At 39.4% G+C, this 19,727-nt stretch overlaps 1 protein-coding gene across 1 annotated transcript in view; it reads right to left on the reverse strand.

The window, feature by feature from the left end:
* The window catches only part of cacna2d2a (calcium channel, voltage-dependent, alpha 2/delta subunit 2a), a 259,238-nt gene that overhangs the window by 17,297 nt on the left and 222,214 nt on the right, over positions 1-19,727 (reverse strand). Inside the window, exons 10-15 of the mRNA XM_037678732.1 lie at positions 19,330-19,429; positions 17,808-17,969; positions 15,546-15,656; positions 14,589-14,667; positions 6,080-6,129; positions 352-441 (exon numbers count right to left, since the gene is read on the reverse strand). Coding sequence (XP_037534660.1) covers positions 352-441; positions 6,080-6,129; positions 14,589-14,667; positions 15,546-15,656; positions 17,808-17,969; positions 19,330-19,429 — 592 coding nt within the window. The remainder of the gene's footprint in view (positions 1-351; positions 442-6,079; positions 6,130-14,588; positions 14,668-15,545; positions 15,657-17,807; positions 17,970-19,329; positions 19,430-19,727) is intronic.

Below are 19,727 nucleotides of genomic sequence, written 5' to 3' on the forward strand. Positions count from 1 at the left end.
AAAGGACTTTGTACTCTACAGTATATTGTAAAAAATTATTAGATTTGCTCACAAAAATTTAAGTTCAGCCCAATGAAAAGTGCACAAAGGTTCAAAAATCAACAAAACAGGCTTTGGGCAAAATATCAAATGGCTCATAATAGCAAACTACATTTTTACCAATAACAAAACAATATTACACATTTAAAAGGTAGAACAATTAATCATCCAGATGAATAATTGATTAATATTTTTTAAATAATTGGCCATGAGTGTGAACGCTATCATGCATCAAGTGTCCAGAGTTCCTTTAAGTTAAATACGTGTTTAAGTTAAGCAGTCATGTCAGATATGTGACAGACTGACACTTACCAGAGCATCCTGGTAGACATTTGTCCACTGCACTTGCTTGGCTTTAGGCCCGGCCAGCACCATGGGACGTCCCAGGACATCCAGGTACTCCTGCAGCAACAACATTGCACAAAATAGCACCATGATCACCCACGATAAACATAAACAGACATTTATAACGCTCGTCATGAAGAGGCATTAAAGGCACAGAGCTCAGAGGCTTTTAACGTTCATCTGTCATAAAACTACAAGACCCTGACCGGCCTTGTCTTTGCCACCACATAAACCAGCGGGCCACCAGCAGCAGCGTCCCAGTCCTGCCGAGCCATAAAGCCTCCGGTCCCGAGCCGCTCGAGGTCGTTTTTCATCATCATGAAGGAGCTATTAAAAACACATTAGAGGTGTCAACGACACAACGCGCAAACACACCATTTCCCAGAAGCTCCACTGTCAACGCCGGCACAGTGAGAATATCCTACAGCGGTTCTGAATGGAAGGTGAGAGGTTAGGCCTATAAGTAATACATCATATTTGCGATACGTTGCTTTTCTCACTAAACAACTAAGATGTCTTTTTCTTGTAAACAAACACGTCCTTTTGGAGACTTTGTGTGACTAAAATTTACTAATGACTGGCGAAACTGCAAAAACAGGAAGACAAAGGGCAAAGTCAAGATTTAATTAAAAAAAATAAAATCATCAAGCACCTATATTTTGACAATTTTTTTTCACCTGCTTTAAAATCATACAAACAATTCCAATTCGCAGACAATAAAATATAAAATCAAATCACTATGTTTATGTTTGATCACAACTCGAGTGTAAAACCAGGATCGGCACAACGTTGCCAGGTCTTACTGGGTTAAAGATTAATTTCACCGTTTAAGAACAAAACTTCCATCCACTTACAAATAAAAGGGTAAGTTATGCCTGACTCTTGATACAACCCATAACACACAAAAAATGTTGCCTTAGTTAATAACACAGCTATTTCAGTAAAACACTTCTGACCGTTAGGTTTTTTTTTTTTAATCGTCTGAACAGCGAGGTGCTGACAGGCGTAACCTATTCTATTATTAGCTCTGTAAAAGTCCAGTTTAATGCCCCACAGGGAGATATTCCATCAGGACAGTGACAGCCAGACCTTTTCACGGGATGTAGAGGAAATTTTCCGCCTGGCTAGAACAATCTAGGTAGCATAACAAGTCAGCAACCAGAGAAACAGACAGGAAGCACGGCCGTGCAGACTTCAGCAGCATCGCTGTGTGTTGAGTAAATGCTTTCCCCCTCTCCTCACGGAGTATCATAGCAACCATGATTGCAGAGAGTAAATTCATCAGTGTGGTTCCACTTTTGATGGAAGTATTCTTCATATAGTGACTCAGGACAGTACTCCTGACATCCTGCTGTCTGTTTCTGTTGCCCATCTGTTATTGGAATGTGGTCATCTTACCCAAGCGAGTGATGTTCAAAAGCAAAATGTGGTTAAATAACACAAGACCTGAATGTTTCTTCTGGGCCCATACGGAGGGCTGTAGTCACCCACCTTCACAAAACCTATTAGAATAAGTGGCAGTTCTCGGAATATGAAAATGCCGGAGTTAATGGAACAGCTGACAGTCTATTCTGGGGCTTGATCATTCACAGGCTGGCAGGGTGGGTGGGTTGGAAAAGGAGTGGGTAGAAGAAAGGAGGAGGACAGCCACACTGGAGCTCCACCACAACCAAACAAGTGAGTCAATTTCTACAGCTGGAATGAGGTTACGTTGAGGGTCTCTCAAAGCGTGCTGTGCCTCAAGCAAATGCTGCATTAGCTGAGGGGCAAAAGGGCCTGAGTGTGAGGGGAAGCTGGAGTTGTGTGTTTGTGCCAGACAGAAATTGAAACGTGTGTGAGAAAGCCTTCCTTTACTTGACTTCAAGACACAATCTTTTATAGTTCTCATGTCTCTTTGTCAAAACAAACTAAAGCCTGATTCCTATGACTTTTGATTCCACTCCCAGTTTTCAACTGACCCTGACTGGATACCTTCAGAATGAAATTGGAAGAGATTGGAGTTGAAAGGTTTAACTGGAAAATGATATGTCTCACTGGATGTCGTCTCTTTGTACAAGCCTGCCAGGAGACATCTCTCACAGAGAAATGATCCCTCCAACTCCTGCTGCTGTCTGCCATACTGCTTCCAAATTTTATGCTGGAAACCACAGCCTTGAGACAGCAACTCCACCACCAAAGCTGGCCTGGTCAGACAGACTTCAACTGCAACACAGCTTTGCTAGAGTTCTTATTTTGTAGATGATGAATGGTCATATATATCAACAAATGCTGTCTAAGTGGGATGTCACTGAAACATTTTCCGCCCAAACACTACTTTACAGGAGCATCACTACTGCATCTGGAGCTTAGTGGCCCACCAACATAACTGCCTAAAACGTGGAATTTGTGTCAGTAACCAACGCTGTCATAAAAATATAGGTCGACAACTGGTAACAGAAGATTGTAGTTTGCAAAAAAACAAATAAATCATGAACCAAGTCAGTATTTCCAGTCATTTCAACAGCAACAACTGTATGGTTGCAAACCAGCAAAGCAGGACAACCTTTCTTTCTTTCTAGAAGAATCCTGAGGGTATGAACCAGGTGTAACGACAAAACGCATCATCATCAGTGGTAATTGTACAAGTGTTTGAAAAAATATACCAGTTTTTCAAATGATAAATTAAACCTTTACAAGGTGAATCTATTCACAGAACTCAGTAAAAGCAACAACCTAAGTGTTATTTCTTTCATCTATTCATCGTTCATACCCCCTTGGACACCATACTGAGCAGCTCAGGGGCTCCTCAGGGGACGGTCCTCTCATCGTTTCTGTTCACCCTCTACACCTCAGACTTCAGGAACAACTCACAATCCTGCCATCTGCAGAAGTTCTCGGATGACTCTGCTATCGTGGGCTGCATCACTGGTAACCAGGAAGCTGAATATAGAGGTGTGGTGGACAGAACCACTTGCAACTCAACGTTGGAAAAACTAAAGAGCTGCAGGTGGACTACAGGAAGAAGACCAGCCTCCGCAATCGTATCAACATCAAGGGTACTAATGTGGACACTGTGGACTGCTACAAGTATCTGGGGGTCCACCTAGACAATAAACTGGAGTGGACAGCTAACACCAACGCCCTCTACAAGAAAGGGCAGAGTCGCCTCTTCTTCTGAGGAGATTCAGGTCCTTTAATGTCTGCAGGACCATGCTGCAGATGTTTTACCACTCGGTGGTCTCCAGCATCTTCTTCTATGCTATGGTGTGCTGGGGCAGCAGGGTGAAGAAAGCTGATGCCAACAGACTTGACAAACTCATCAGGGGAGCTGGCTCAGTTCTGGGAGTGGACCTGCAGTCTCTGACAGAGGTGTCTGAGCAGAGGATGCAGAAGAAACTGCTCCAGATCCTGAACAACACATCACACCCCCTGCATGACACCCTGGACTCTTACTGCAGCACCTTCAGTTGTAGACTGAGACCATCGAGGTGCTCCGCAGAATGTCAAAGGAAGTCCTTCCCTGTGGCTATCAAACTTTTCAACTCCTCCCCTTTCTGCACATGGGACAATAAAATTAACCCTGCACCACAATAAACACTTTAATGTTTCTGTCTGCACCTGACCTGTTCAGAACTTAATTGTTGGTATTTTTATACCAAAGTCCATGCTCAATAATCCAGGTATAAAATCCATTGTTCAGTCAGGTCATCTGGACAGTTACGTTTTTGTCCTGAGACATTTCACCCTCCATCCGAAGGGCTTCATCAGTCTGAAGAAACACCAAATAAAACTGATTCTCCCCCAGCAGCTTACTCCAAAGTGGAAAAAAAATACAGTTATGTTGGTGCTAAGATGGCCTCTTGGGTACGCTCTCTTCTCCGGTGCTCACCCTCTCCTCTGTTGTCCGCCCTCTCCCTCATCGACAGTCAAATCAAACTGGTTCAAAACACCAAAGTCCATGCTCAATAATCCAGGTATAAAATCCAACAATATTCAGTCAGGTCATCTGGACGGTTTCTTTTTTTTTTTTTGTGCTAAGACGTTTCGCCCTCCATTGGTATTTTTTATAGTCTCTGTTTTTATATTTACAGTGTATTTATTTTTTTATATCTTGTGTGATTCCTTGTGTATGTTCCTTTGTACTGAAACTCTGGCACAACAACAAAAAAAGGTTAAATCATGTAATCCAGACCAGTTTCCTTAAGTGAGATAGAGGTAGATTTAACCTTTTTTGTTGTTATCTCTCTGGATGATTGAGCTTACAACCCTTTTTCTGAACCACTTTGGCCTTTGTTGTCCTCAGGCAAATGTTTTTTTTTTTGTTTCCGAGGTTGGCTTGAAACACAGCAGTGAAGGCTAACTATATGGGACAGATCTGTTTGGCAGGCTGTAAACTGAGGAAGTCCTCTGGATGGGGGACAAAACATTTCTCACTTAAAGAAACTGGTCCAGATGACATGATTTAACCTTTGTTGTTGTTTTCTACCTGGATGATTGAGCTTACAACCCTTTTTCTGGCACAATTTCCTGTGGGATCAATAAACTTCTATCTTATCTTATCTTATTCAACAATACCAGCTGAAAAGTGTCTAAAGGGAACATGTTGACAATAAATTGTTAATGAAAAAATGTTTTTTTGTTTTTTATTTCATTTTTAATGTTGCCATTGAGCACTCATAAAACAGTCACATTTTTATCTAACAAGTTAAACAATATGGCATATGAAAAAAATGAAATAATTGTTAATCAAAGCTTAACTGTAACATGTGTACATTTACATTTTGCAAACTATTAGTGCTAACAGAGTGTACTTGATTTCATTTGGCAAACACAAGCCCTTTGCCAAATGTCATGCACGGCAGATGTTTGTATCAAACATCCTCAAGGCCTCTCAGCAGATAAAAGGAGTATTTTCCATGAAAACTCAAAACTTTTGACTGATTTTCTGTTAAAATGTCTGTTGGGTCTGGAATGAAGCCAGGCGTCAACACAGAGAACAGAAATAATTGAATTACATAACAATGTTTTTTGTGCTCTTAATCCAGTACAGTATTTTCTAACCAACACGTTTCTCTAATTGCATGTCACATCAAAATAATCATCCTTAGAGATGCAACACGTGAGGCACACTGTGTTTTTAAAGCACGTCCGCTGAGTCTTAAAGGTGCTGCAGGCGTTTGGATGCAAGTAATTAGAAATAATTCATCCCTTCTCTAAAGCCTCTTATTTTGCTGCAGAGGGACCAACTCGGCTCTAACACCAGCTAAATGTGTTGTTTTTACCCAACACTGGAATCACTTTCTATCCACACACTTCCTACCATTCAGATATCCACTGGACTCGTTGAAACACCTACAACGCCTCACAGCATATCGCACAAATTAATCCAACAAGCCAACACTTTCCTCACAGGTCCCACACAACCCCTCACTGCCAGAAATACTGCACTGTAGGCACTGACAGGGCCCGAATCTGGGCTTTTTATGCAGTACTTAGCTTAACTGAAAATAAAAGAACGCAAAAGCGCATTGTGTGTCGAAAGACAGAAAAGGATTGTTGTCATTTTAGGCACGAGTGTGTGGGTGTGTGATTTTGCGTAGTGCTGCAGTGATGGTTGTAGCTGCAGAAACACTTCAACTGAAATTGGTCCTCGGTGTTTGCGTTTTCATAGAAGGATTATCGGTAACTTGTGCACACTTAGCAGATTATGTCTTACCTGAGTGTTGATTCTGATTGCTCCAATCGATGGGATTTCAAAGTAGTAACCTGAAGAAAAAAAAAAAAAAAAAATCAGCACACTTTTCCTACAGAAATAATGCAGTCAGCCTGCTTCATTTCAGATTTCTCTCTACAATAGCAGTCTATTTGCAAACCATTGTCTCTTCTCTTTATGTTATTATTAAGTGCAAGTAATGTCATCAACCCCAGCTGATGATGTTTGGGACACACATGCATGATATGGCTCGTGGACACTGACCCTCTGGAGTCTGTGGACGTACTGGAGGATGTAAATGTGGGAAGCTCATTGCGAATGCTGAGCCTGAGGCACCGCTGCTGATTAGGAATGGAGGAAAACGAGCGGCTGGGTCAATAACCAGGCTGCTCAACAAGTTATTAAAGCCATGAGTGTTTATACAAAGAGCTGCAAAATGGAGGTAGCATTACCAGAATGCTAAAGTGTGGAGGCAACTTTCATTATTTTGATACATTATGCACTTTTTCACAGCGGCTGTTGCTGAAGTTTCCCTTCTCAGTCTCAATTCATTAGCAGATGAGAGCGTGCAGACACTAAGCAATCGTGCACTTCTATTTAGTCTTTTGCACAGTGATTTTAGAATTCCCACAGGCACACAAAAACACAACGCAGTGGTTTGTGTCTGGGCTTTTGTCTGAAGGCCGGTGAAGCAGGATACAGGCTGGTTAGACAGCAAAGCACCACAAAAGGTAAAGAGAGGCAAATCTGGACAATTGCAAACTAGAAGTGTGATGTAAATATCTTGGCAAGTTAGCAGATCTTTCTCTGAGCACAAGAAAAAATAGCCCTATTGTCCTCAGAGCCACATTGTCCTCTGAGGAGGAGATAAAAGTTTGAGACAACACCTCTGAGCAGCTGTGTTGTGTTTACAGCTCAACTTGTGGGTGTCACGTGTGAAACGTCAAGACCTGAACAGTCAAGGAGCTGATATGATGGAACAGCTTCGGTGAGGCTGGTTTGTCAACCCTATTGTTTAGTGTTTGATAGACCATGGGTGTCCAAAGTGCGGCCCGTGGGCCATTTGCGGCCCTTGGAGTGAATTTGTGTGGCCCACAACTAGGGCATTAACAGAGTACTCGAGTAATCTACACATCGATTGCTAGGACATCTATCGAGGTTAAAAATGTTACGTCGAGTATCCGTGGTGACGCCTTATTATGTGACCACCGTATGACCGTAGGGGGTGGTGTTGCACTGTTGCAGGTCACACCGGGTCCAATCCACAGAACCAGAACCAGTTTCGGTTTAAGTTTCGTTTTTGACGTGCTGCATGTTTCTTCACGTTTGCATTTTAATAATAATAACTAATAGTTTAGTTTTTCCTGTGACTTATTTGCAGTATGATAAATGGAAGGAGCATAATATACGCTCCCAATGTTTTGTTGGTCTTTTTTTTGTAAATAATTACCTTTTTTGCAGTTTTATTTATTTATTTATTTATTTATTTTTGTATCTTGAGATCTATGACGTCATCAAATACTCGAGTTCTACTCGGGTTTTATTATGTTAATGTCGAATTTAAAAATTATATACTCGTTCAACCCCTACCCACAACTACAGTTTAAGAATGGTATCATTTTGACCAGCAGGCTTAAGAGGTTGATGCAGACTTTCTGCAAATGTGTTGGTAATCCTTAAAAAAAATAGTGTTTATGTTTAACAGGAAAACGGATGAAAAGCAATCTTCTCAAAATGAGCAATATTAAACAAAATATAAACATTTGGCTATAATATTTTTATTTTCATTTCATGGTACAAAAAACCTTCACTGATTTCTACCAGAAAGGAGATTTTGGATAATGATTCATAAACATTGTCTGAATATTGCAGCTGATAAAACAATCAAGAGGGAAACTGGATATTTTTAATGAATATAACGAGGTATCATCTACATATGAGCTGACCAACTTTATCAAACCTTCTATGAATCTGTTGTACTGACTGACAGCTGGATGATTTTTCAGAACTTCAATCAGCCTTTTGGTCCGTCCATGGTCCAAAAGGCTGATTTAAAAGGACACTTACTCATATTATGCTTTTGTTGCTGAGAACAGACTAAAATGAACTTTCCAAACACAAGAAAACAACAAACATAGAACCAATAAATCAAATAAATCAAGTCCTTTTTTTGGCTCTACAAAAATTTAAAACTTTCTCCACCAAAATTAGTAAATTTGTCCTTTCTCCAAAGTATTGCTCACGTTGAGAGTTAAATTCACATTTTTGTGGCCCACAAGTTCTTTCATCTGGATAGTTTTGGTCCACATATGAACATGTTTGGACACCCCTGTAGGCGTTGATGCTATGTAATCTTTGCAGTCATGAACAGCTGAGAGCATGTTGGCTCAGAAATATAATCCTGGACTTTCCCCTGTCTGTCATGGTAATCATCCTGCTACCAGACTCCTACTGCTAATTAATAACAACTACAGGGGAGATACTTCTACAGCACTTGGCTCCACTGGCAATAAGCTAATCAGCAGACAACCAAAGCTCTTAGAAAGGAAAAGCTTTTGATAAACTGCAGCACTGAGCAGAAATACAGAACCAACACAATAAACGACACAAAGAGAGGTTGGTTGTGGAAGAAAGTAGCTTAGAACAAAACAAAGTTGGGGCAAATGAGTTCAGTGAAGATGAGATGCACGCAGACAACGTAGCCAACAGGAAGACGAGCTGAGTCAACTGGACCGTCAGACGGTTAGTCAGTCTGCCGGGTTATTTCAGGGCTCGAACACATTCAGCACCACATGAAGTCTCAGCGATTATACTTCTATGTAACAGAACGGAGTGAGTCAACATCACGAGTGGTTTCGTGTTATTTTCTGGTTCATGCTGTTCTACTTGTTGAATGAGTCTTTTTGTTTAATCTCTAACAAATCCACGCAGCAAGGTGAGACTCTACATCACAGAAGGACACATATATAAATGTTTTTGAGGTCAGTCAGGGTGTTACAGCATGCTAAACAACAAAGTACAAATATTTTCTGGGGATATTCTGAGGTTTAAATTACCATATTTTTCAGCCTATAAGTCACATTTTTTTGCATACTTTACATGCCCTGCGACTTACACACCAAAGCGACGTATTTATGGATTTTTTTTTCCATATTTATAAACCAATTTTTAGCTGAGATTTGACTGTTTTCATTAATTCTGACTGAAGATATTGAACACTAGATTTTCAGCCGCTAGATAGCACTCGAGTAGTATGGCATGCTGTTGTGTCATGTAATAGACAAAAGTGGCTATTAATGACACAATCGGCTTGCCATAGGCTGCCATCTTCGTTCAGCTCGCTTGGAGCAACTGTCAAATCAGTTACATTTCGCTGCGCCTAGTGTTGTGTTCAAGACCACCTAACCCGAGACCAAGTCAAGACAAAGACCAGAGTGTAACGAGACTGAGACAATACCAAGACTTTTAGGGTCCGAGACCAAGTCAAGACCAAGACCAAGGGAGGGCGAGACCAAGTCGAGACCAAGACTTCAAATAAAATAAATAAAATATAAAATTTTATTGTAAAATATTTTTTATAAAAGTTACATACTGCAACTTTAAGTTTGATTTTGAATGAATGTATCAGCTTTTATAAATTTTCAAAGCTTCCTAAAAAAGAAACCAGACATTCAGTGGCCTAACTTCATGTGATTCAACAATAAAACTACACAACTGTTAAATTGGAAGCAGTTTCATCACATGCCAAGCCTTAAAAAACTGCAGTGACCAAACACTCTTCATAAGTCCAAGCTCAAGACCAAGGACAACCATATAGTTGCACAGTGGTTTCAATAAATTAGTAGATATACACCTAAAAAAGTTACATAAATGGATATTAGTTACAAATAAATTCTTTGTGATTTAAATAGACAAATTTTATAACTGATAAAATGGCAGAGATCTCACTTGACCTATGCGAGTGAAAGGGGTGGGCGTGACAGAGGTAACAAAAAAGTATTAATTTAGCAACGAGTCATGTTATCACTTGAATTTGAATTAGTACGTTTTGCATCCAATAAAAACAAGGATGTTAACAAATAAACTGGACAATATTCTGGCAATTTAGTGACATTTCCACAGTTGTGGTCTTGAATGTCTTGAAATAAAATCCCGAGTCCTCAATGTCCGAGACAAGACCGAGACCAAATGCAATCAAGACCGAGACAAGATCAAGACCATCGAAAAGTGGTCTTGAGACCAGTCTCAAGACCAAGACTGGTCTCGAGTACTACAACACTAGCTGCGCCGCCCTGGCAGAATGCAGCTAATTTGACCATTGAAGTGCATTTATTAAGTAAAAGTTAAACTGAGACACACCTCTACTATAATGTCGAGCGAACAAATAGTTGTTTTTAGGTGCTTATCTTGTTTAAAAAAAAAGCACAGCGTTCCTCCTTCCTGATTTCCTTCCTCTGAACGCGCTCCCGGAGCAGTGAGGCAGTGAATTATTTTAAAATGCAGCTGATTTGACGGTCAAAGTGCATTTATTAAGTAAAAGTTCAATTGAGACACACCTTTGCTATAATTTCGAGCAAACAAATAATTGTTTTTAAGTGTTAATCTTGTTAAATTCTTATTTAAGTCCTCCCATGCACGCTCCCGCGGCCGCCATTTGGCAGCCAATTGATTTTTGGCACAACACCGGCCCATGTTTCTGCGTTGTCAGCGGTGACGCGTAACAAAGGTGACGCATAATAGATGCAACTTATACGGCAAAGCGACATATTTATGTTTTTTTCCACTTTATTAGACATATTTGGGCTGATGCGACTTATATGGCGGAGCGACGTGTACAACAGAAAATACGGTGATATAAATGCTGTTAAACAAACACTGCTTTGTTTAAATCCAAGAAAAATAAACTGAAAGACTACGGTACATTGGAATTTGACAAATTTTAATGTAACCTAATGGCGACAAAAAGTACTGACTTCTTTTATAAGTTATTAAATTTATCATCTTTTGTCAGTCTGATTTCAGTTTTTATTCCCTTTGACTTCAGAAATTATTATTACGTTATTTTGATTTAGGTGGGGGGGAGGGAAATTACAAGTTTGTTTTCTGTTAAATATTTAGTGTGATAGTTGACAAGTCTCTTGAAATTAGGAGCCATTTCTCGTTTACAACGTAGATATTCAACTCAAAGGTTTTGGCACCAACTTTTGCACAAGTGTAGCTGCTTTTTTTAACGTTTATTTTAAATGATTTTTGGTTTCGTCTGACAAAAAGTCAATGCTGCCAATGATTATATATATATATTTTTAAAAAACAAGTACGTTGTAAAGATAATTTTTTCTTGGGTTTCATAGACATTAGATGCTTCGTTGCTGCCTGCTCAACCTCTGAAGTACAAGTTTCCACAGATACTCCTTATTCCCTTTGTGCTCAGAAGCACTTTAAAGTTGAAAAAGGATCTAATTGTACAATTGTGCCTTGTTATTAGTAGCAGAGTACATTTCTTATGTACTGGACTGTAGTTTAGCCTTTATTCGAGAAGGGGTTCTCTGCAGACCAAAAGTGGGCGTTTCTGGCGAATAGGCGTTTATGGGCGGCGAACACTGATTGGCTAGGCGTTTGTCGGCGGCGAACACTGATTGGCTGTGGGTAACCCTCAAAGTCACGAGGATTATTGATGAGGTAACGTTTCTTTGCGATGTTTGACAAAGAAATATGATTTATTGTACTTATAAAGTATATGTTTTCACTTATGCATTTTATTGAAGTACGTTTATTGTAGGTCACGATAGTTTTGACCGTTCTCTCGTTGTTGTTGTAACGCACTGAGGTAAAGTGAGCCTCCACAGCAGCTCTCACTGTGCACGTTTACAACAACTGGGTGTTGCTTTTCAAAATAAAAGCTAAAAATAAAAGTTCTTAATACTTGAAAAATAAATATTTTAAAGCTGTGTATAACTGAAAAATATGAAAAACAAATAAATAAAAGTTGTTATTAGCTGAAAAATAAATAAATAAAAGCTGTTAATTATATCTATGTCTTTCTGCCATGTCAGGAACCACTCTCACTTCAGGTTGACTCTAGAAGACCCCAAGATGTTGCTCAACAATGTTGACCAACATCTGATGTTGACTTTCAAAATAAATCGCCTCCAAAGTTTAACATAGTTCATAGTAATAGTCAAAAGTTGCTGACCTTGTTGCAACATGAGTTAACACAAACATGAGTGTAAATTGTCAACGATTCAATAATGAGTAATAACTTATTCAATAAAAAGTCTGTAATTTGTCAATAATAGTCAATAATTCATTCAAGAATAGATTATGGGTGTTGGGTATGGCTCAGTGGCTAAAATGGGTCGGATGTTAGAGAAATTACTTAATTTTCAATTACCTGAATGCACAAATTCCTTCATTTATAGTTAAACTTTAGGAAATCAACTTTTTTTTCCTTGTGAAAAAAATATCAAAATTAACTTTAAAATCCAATCCAGGATTAAGTAACAACTAGCAACACCCTAACTGTACTATGTTTTGTGTTTCCAACAGATGCTATGATGACTTCTAAAAATGGATGTCCCAATAAACACAATAAAAAAATTCAATGATGCATCAAATGTTGTCTGAGTATGTTTTAAGGTAATAACAAATGTGAAATCTGGAAAACAAAGAGAATTCCTGAATCTGTCTTGTGTGCTTTGATGTGTACATAAGTTTATTGGAGGTCCTGAAACAACTTTTCTGAGAACACAAAGATTTTTATTTTACCTTTGGCCAAGATGTCAGTTTGAAATCAGGCTGCTTACTGCAAAACCAAGAGTTTTTTTAAGACGGTCTTCATTTGTATTGTTTTGTCGACTAAGTTAAATGTAATTTCTAAAATATGGATAATCTGATCTCATCATGCAGCATGAGCAACTGGGTATAGGTGTGAGGACCAAAAGTCTGGTTATGTACTGACTCCTAAATGTGCTTGTTTTCTACTGAAACATGGAGTAGGGTTGACCTTTAAAATGTGAGACAGCTGAGGAAGTTAACCAGTAAACAGAATACCTGCTCCAGTTGCAGAAATCTTACAGAAACTGACAATCACTCATCTGTAGTGACTGCAGGTTGAACAAGAAAATGTGAAGTTAAAGGAAACATTCTTTGTCCCAAGGCCAGTTTAAGTATCATTAATATTTTTCTTTCTTTATGAATCAATTGTAACTTTGTTCACATTTTTCAACAACCAAAATGGAATTTGTTTTTTAATGTTATGGCTAGGTATTAAAAAAACCCTAACATTTAGCTCTCCCCACTACCCAGTTATGTTGCTCTTATTTTGAAATGTAACCGGAAGTTCTGTGTTAAGAGAGTCGAAAAAAGAAGTTATGGAGACGCCGCGGCAGTATACTGGAGCAATGTCGAACCGAGACGCCGCCAGTGTTGAACCTGAGACGCCGCTAATGTCGAACCGGTTAACACCATAGACATAATATGCCTGTGGTTAACACAATCTGCCAATAACACCTTGTTTTTAGACATAATGTGTCTGTGGTTACGGCATTTTATCGTTCAGCCTTTTTTTCTATCGTCCAATCAGATGTGGCCGTCCAGACACGCCTATTTTTCTATCGTCCAATCAAATATGGCCGGCCAGACACGCCTATTTTTCTATCGTCCAATCAGATGCGGCCGGCCAGACACGCCTCTTTTCCTATAGTCCAATCAGATATGATCGCCCAGATACGCCCATTTTCCTATAGTCCAATCAGATATGACCGCCCAGATACGCCTTCCGAATTTGGCTGCAGAGATACCTACTTGCTTTATTCAGTAATTTTCTCCCACCTTGAAGTTTCAGGCCTTTTCGAACATGAACCAGGAAATCACACGTGTGCTTCTTTCAGTGCAACTGTTCTTTAATTTTATAGCTTTAAAAATCACAATATTCATGTAAAATGATGTGTTTAGCAATTAAATGTTTTTGTTTTTCATTTGTTTAATGGCAGCCTTTCTGCACTGTAATGTCAGACACTGTCTTGAAGCTTTTTTCTTATTAAAGTTTTTTAAATAGAGCTGATATTTTGTTGTTGACTGAGAATTTAAAAAAACTGTAACCTGTTTATGATTTTTCTGCTGAAATTTACTATAGTGAATTAGCAAATTTGCCCTCCTTCATAGTAAACTAATAAGTTAAAATATAAATAATAAAATAATACATCATCAGAACACTTCACAAAGAGCTAAAAGCAGTGTAACAAAAAGTTCAATTCTGCCACTTTTTCATTGGTGAAATCACGGTTCAAGGTTCTTTATTGTCATTCGCATCACATGTGGGGTACATGAGGTGGAACAAAATTGTGTACTCAAGGTCAAATGAGAACATTCATGGCTTTTTATTGCACGTGAACTGTGATATATGAGAATGGAAAGGTAAGAAACACAACCAACAAGGCGAAACAGCAGAGCGCCAGCTGCTTGTGAAAATTTTTTACATTCCAAAATAAAATATTAAAACATTTCTACTTACCTTTATTTGCACATGCAATCCACTGCAGAGGGGTGACATCATAATTATGTTGGCCAACAGAGAAGGTGAACACTCGAACCTGATTGGAAAAAAAATACACAAAAAGATTAATGACATAAAGGAAGCCTATAATACAACATAAACCTGCTAAATACGCCAATAAAACAGCCAACAATCTAATATTTTGTACGGACTGTTACTACTGTACAGATAAATATAATTTCATGAGCTACCCTCTGAATGCCAGCTTCATATATCAACTACAATATATCATTCTGGTTTCTCAAACAGCTAAAATGTGACATAAGACTGTAGGGATAGAAATATTATATTGCAGTTTATTTTTATTTGGCAACAGTTGCCACGAGGAAGCTAACCAATAAATATTAGCCTCAGTCTAGCTGTATTAAAATAAAATAAATGGGACTGAATTGGACTGTATGCAAATGTGTTTTAGTGGCCTCCGTCGACTCGTTGGGAACTGGTGCTTCGAAATTCAAGTGGGGAAAATTGAAGTAAATGAATATTGGTGGGGCTGTGAAGTGGAGGAATTGAAGTGGTGGAAGTGACAACAAGACAAACAAAGAGACAATCTGTTGAATTACTGGCGGTGTGAGAACAGGCTCTGATGACAAAGTGGCTAATTAATCAGCAGGTCAGCGCCGTTAACACAAGCAGCTAAAATAGAAGGAGGGAGAAGCAGAAACCAAAAATGACGGAGGAGATACAGGAGAAAAAAAAAGTGGGATGGCCGGACACCTGGAGAGGACGCATTGTGCACAGATTGGAGAACCTGGCATGTCTGACGGTCTGACTAACACAACTCCCTGTGCTAAAATAAGAGAAGATCTGCAGAAAAACCATGGAAATGGGAACAGAAAAGGGGCTTTTACGTGCATGATCTGGTGAGCTGGCAGAATCGATGCACACAAGGCGGTCGTGTACAAACACACTCACGGTTTTGTTGGGCCAGTTGTACTTCTGAAAGATATCCTGTGCACGATCTTCCCCGCCATCTGTAAACATCATTATCATCTTGTTGCAGTTGGCCCTCGGGGCACTGCTCTCCTGTGGCACACATAAAACAGACACCGAAATTAAAAACAGACAAAGACGAAAGGTTACAGAAAGCACAAGAAAGAAAAGTAATGATAGAACATGACAACAAAAATGTGATAAATTAGTAAATAGTTCCCGCTTATACAGCACCTTTTAACCTCTGGGTTCTGCGAAGCGCTTTACAAAGTTTCTTATTCAGCCACAAAATGCTTTCAGTTATGGTATATACTTTTATACTCCCTCATCTATCAATACACATATATGTGGATAGTTTTTGTTTTTATTCATCCTTTATTTAAACTGGTAAATCACATTGAGCCTCAAAGACTAATTTACACGTGAGACCTGTTTGAACAGACAATAAGTGGTGAAAGTGACAACATAGGTTTTGGAGGCAAAAAAAAAAAACCTCGCACACAAGCACATAATGACGCTGACATTCGGGGGACGCAAGTGTGTGTGTGTGTGTGGTGAACAGTGTCTTTCAAAGGACACTTCAACTACTGGGAACTGAACCCTCAACCCTTAGATCAGAAGACAATCCTCTAATCCACTGAGCCAAGCCGCCCCACATCATAGATCAGAGGTATATACACATTATGACCACTTTTCTCTACCAAAATCAGTTTAATGCTTTGTATAAAAAATATTTAGGTATCTAACATTTATTTTTTTACTTTAAAGGGATAGTTAGGCTCTTTTGAAATAGGGTTATTTAAAAAAAACGTATATATAATAATTATTATTAATATGATTTTTACATGGTACAGATAGCTTTTTGAACATCATCAGTTTGAAGAAATAAAGTTTAATTCTGACTGGATTGAGGAGCAAATGGCTAGTCTGAGCAAGGTCAAGATTCAAGGTGACTGCTGTCATCTTAAAACAACAATAATAAAAAAAACTTTATACCTTTCAGACCTCAGACAAACATGGTTTACATATTTACGCTGCCATTTGTTACTCATTATTCATTCCTACCAAAATATTCGTACATTCCTGCTGGATATGTTCCAGGTTGCAGCGTAAGTCCTACAGCTAGCTGCTGCTGCTGCTATTTGAGCTTGCACATAGCCACAAAACTTTACATGATCAGCTGTGTAAGGTAAATTTTACAGCAGTGTGAAGGGTTTTAAAATAGCATTTGCATGAACTGCTGAATATCAGAGGTAGTTTTATGACATCATCAAATCAGTTTGCTCTTGACTTTGCTCAGAATAGCAGCTAGCTCATTAATCTGGTCAGAATTAAATTATTTCTCCAAACTGAGTTCATTCAAAGAGTTATCTACAACAAGTAAGATGCTAATTGTCCATAACTTTTTCAAAGATCCCACTTTAAAAGATCTGACGTATTTCTTTAATGTAATTAGTTGTTCTTGTTTGCATATGTTTATCTTGTATCTTATTTTCTTCACTTTGTTGCCAAACATCCATCTCTAATCTGTGTTATCTGTCATTTTTAGAATATCATCACAAGTTTATGCATCTCTCCATTGATAGGCACAGAATTAAGCTTATTGGCACCAATTTAGGATCAACTCTGAAGTATGCACCGTTATCCCATCATTAAATGCGACTGCCCCCCACTCCACTACAGCTGCTGCTGATATGTAGAACAGCAGCATGCCAATCTGACAAGATTCTAATAAAGATAAATAATATTGCCACAATTACATATTTTTATTGTGCTTCTGCCACTAATCATTCAGTGAGACCGTGGCAGACAGCGATTTAACGGGCCTTTATATTCCTCATCCCTCCAACAAAAGGGAGACGACTTGGCTCCATGCCTTCGAGCGTGCCGGAGGAATATAAAGTGTCTATGGCTGATCTCCTCTGGGCTCCGTTCATCAATCATCCCATCTGAGCCCATTAGGGTGGCAGCCTTCTCAAATACGCAGCAGCATACGGAGCTGAGGCAGCACCTGTGTCGAGAGCACGTGGACGGCCGCTGCCAAAGCCGGCGTCACCAACAGCAGTTATAATCAGACCTGCCGTCAAAAAATGACAGCGTTCTGGAAACGTCTTATGCAAACCTGAGCCACTCACTGTCAGCTTTGCGTTATAACCATAAATTCAGCTCGATTAATGGAATTAGACGTCAGTAGCAGAAAAACAAAGCCGTCTACGACTGCCTATCCCTGAAATGCTTACTTACATTGAGAAGCTGCTCAAAGGCAAACGTGAAGCCGGATTTATAATCTGTTGTTCCTTTGGCTTGCATGAGCATGACGGCCTCCTTAAAGATCTTCTTGTTCCGGACGTTGGCTTGAACCAGAGTCCTGAAGCACGGAACAACAGCCTCTGCCTTTTCGTTGAACTAGAAAACAGGATGAATAGAAACTGAAATATGAGCGTCATCGTATATGTTTTGGCATTTCTGGTAAATAATAATCCAGATATACAATTTAAGTAAGTATATCTGTGTCATGTGCTTGTTATGAATGTGCAGCTCATGAAGGCAGGACGCAGCAGACGTGGGCGTGTGCAGATGTGATGCTGCCCTGCTGCTCTCTGGCTGGCAGTAAACACAGGTAATTACAACTTTCCCCATAAAGAACAGGTGCACCTGAAATGCCAGCGCAATACGCTGAGTGGAAACCCAGCCAAGGTAATCTCATCTGTCTCATCTCATCCACCAAATTAACCTAAAACTGTGTCTGTGCGCGCATGTTTGCATGTGTCGTGCACATGCATCTCCTCTCGCAAGCAGTGTGTGCGTGTGATTAGAACATTAGCGGCAATGTCTGAAATGGCGCGTCTCAAATGTTTCTTCTTGAAGGTCAGCTGCAGAATCCGCTGACATTTTCAGCACAGATTGATGTAAATATACTGTGTGTGAGAAATGCTGACATTTCCCATGGAAGCTGCTGTGGTCACATATTTAAAACGCAAGTAAATAAATAAAACGCACAAAAGCGTTTAGAGTTAATACCTTGTAAATGTTTTTTTGGGGAAAAGGACCTCTGAAGGATTAAACATTCAAATCAACTATGTTACCATTGGAAGGAAGTCATAAAACAAAATAAAAGTCTCAAACATTCAGGGACAAAAAAATTGTGTTTAGTGATAATAGCTGGCATTCTTTTTTTTGTTAAATGGTTTTTGTATTTGCAAACAATTTGCAGCAGGCTTATGTAAGCCCTCACTTCCTTCACAGTGGTGAAAATCAGATGCGCTCCCACCCAGATTACCATGCTCGTCTCTTGCCCTTCGAGCTGGGATTTAGGGGCACACAGTGGCTAAAAGCAATGGATTATGAAGGATTACCAAAAGAGTCTACAAAATGATCCACCGCACCAAGTAGCTGGGCGTGTTTGTGTGTTTGTGGGTGTGTGAGCGAGAACGCAAGTGAGCATATGTGTCTTATCTACCCTGCAAAAAGAAATAATAATATTCTACATATTAATCCTAATAGAAAACTTGGTAATCAGCGGAGAGTAAAAGACACAGATGGACACAATCCTACACGGGCAGTGATGCAGGAAGAGCAAATATGCAGAAATGAGAGCAATGCACAGTTTCTACTGCAAGCAATCAACTGGGAGCAGCAAGAGCCCAATGCAGCACTTAACGACTCCCAGCTTAATTAGACTCCGCTTGATAAAGAAAGCAAATATTAGCATTGTTGCCACTTGCAGGAATGAGTTGTATCATGTGATACTGGAGCTTTTCCATACCTTTGCCACGTTCACATAGTCATCGTCTGACAGGGTGTCGAGCATCTCCACCACAGAGGTTTTCATGAGCTTCAGAGTGAGCCCGCTGACGCTTCCACTCCTGCAGGAGAACAAGCGCTCAGTTGACTGGCAATATGGAGAGAGATCCATTATGTTTGTATTTTTGAAGGCTTTCAACAGCTTTTAAATGATTTAGTCTTCAATCAAACTCACCACACAGTCTACTTATTATTCCTTAATAAGATAATAAAAAGAACGCTTATCTAATAGAAATGATCTAGGATGAACTTGAGGGAAATAATAATCAGAAGAAAGTGCATTAAAAACGTCTTTATTTCGAGCTCTATATTTTCCCTCAGCGATCTAAAAACCAGCCTCCAAGCCCTTTACTGTGACTT

This window comes from Nematolebias whitei, chromosome 7 (genome assembly GCF_014905685.2).
Source record: "Nematolebias whitei isolate Nwh7 chromosome 7, NemWhi1, whole genome shotgun sequence".
Taxonomy (NCBI): domain Eukaryota; kingdom Metazoa; phylum Chordata; class Actinopteri; order Cyprinodontiformes; family Rivulidae; genus Nematolebias; species Nematolebias whitei.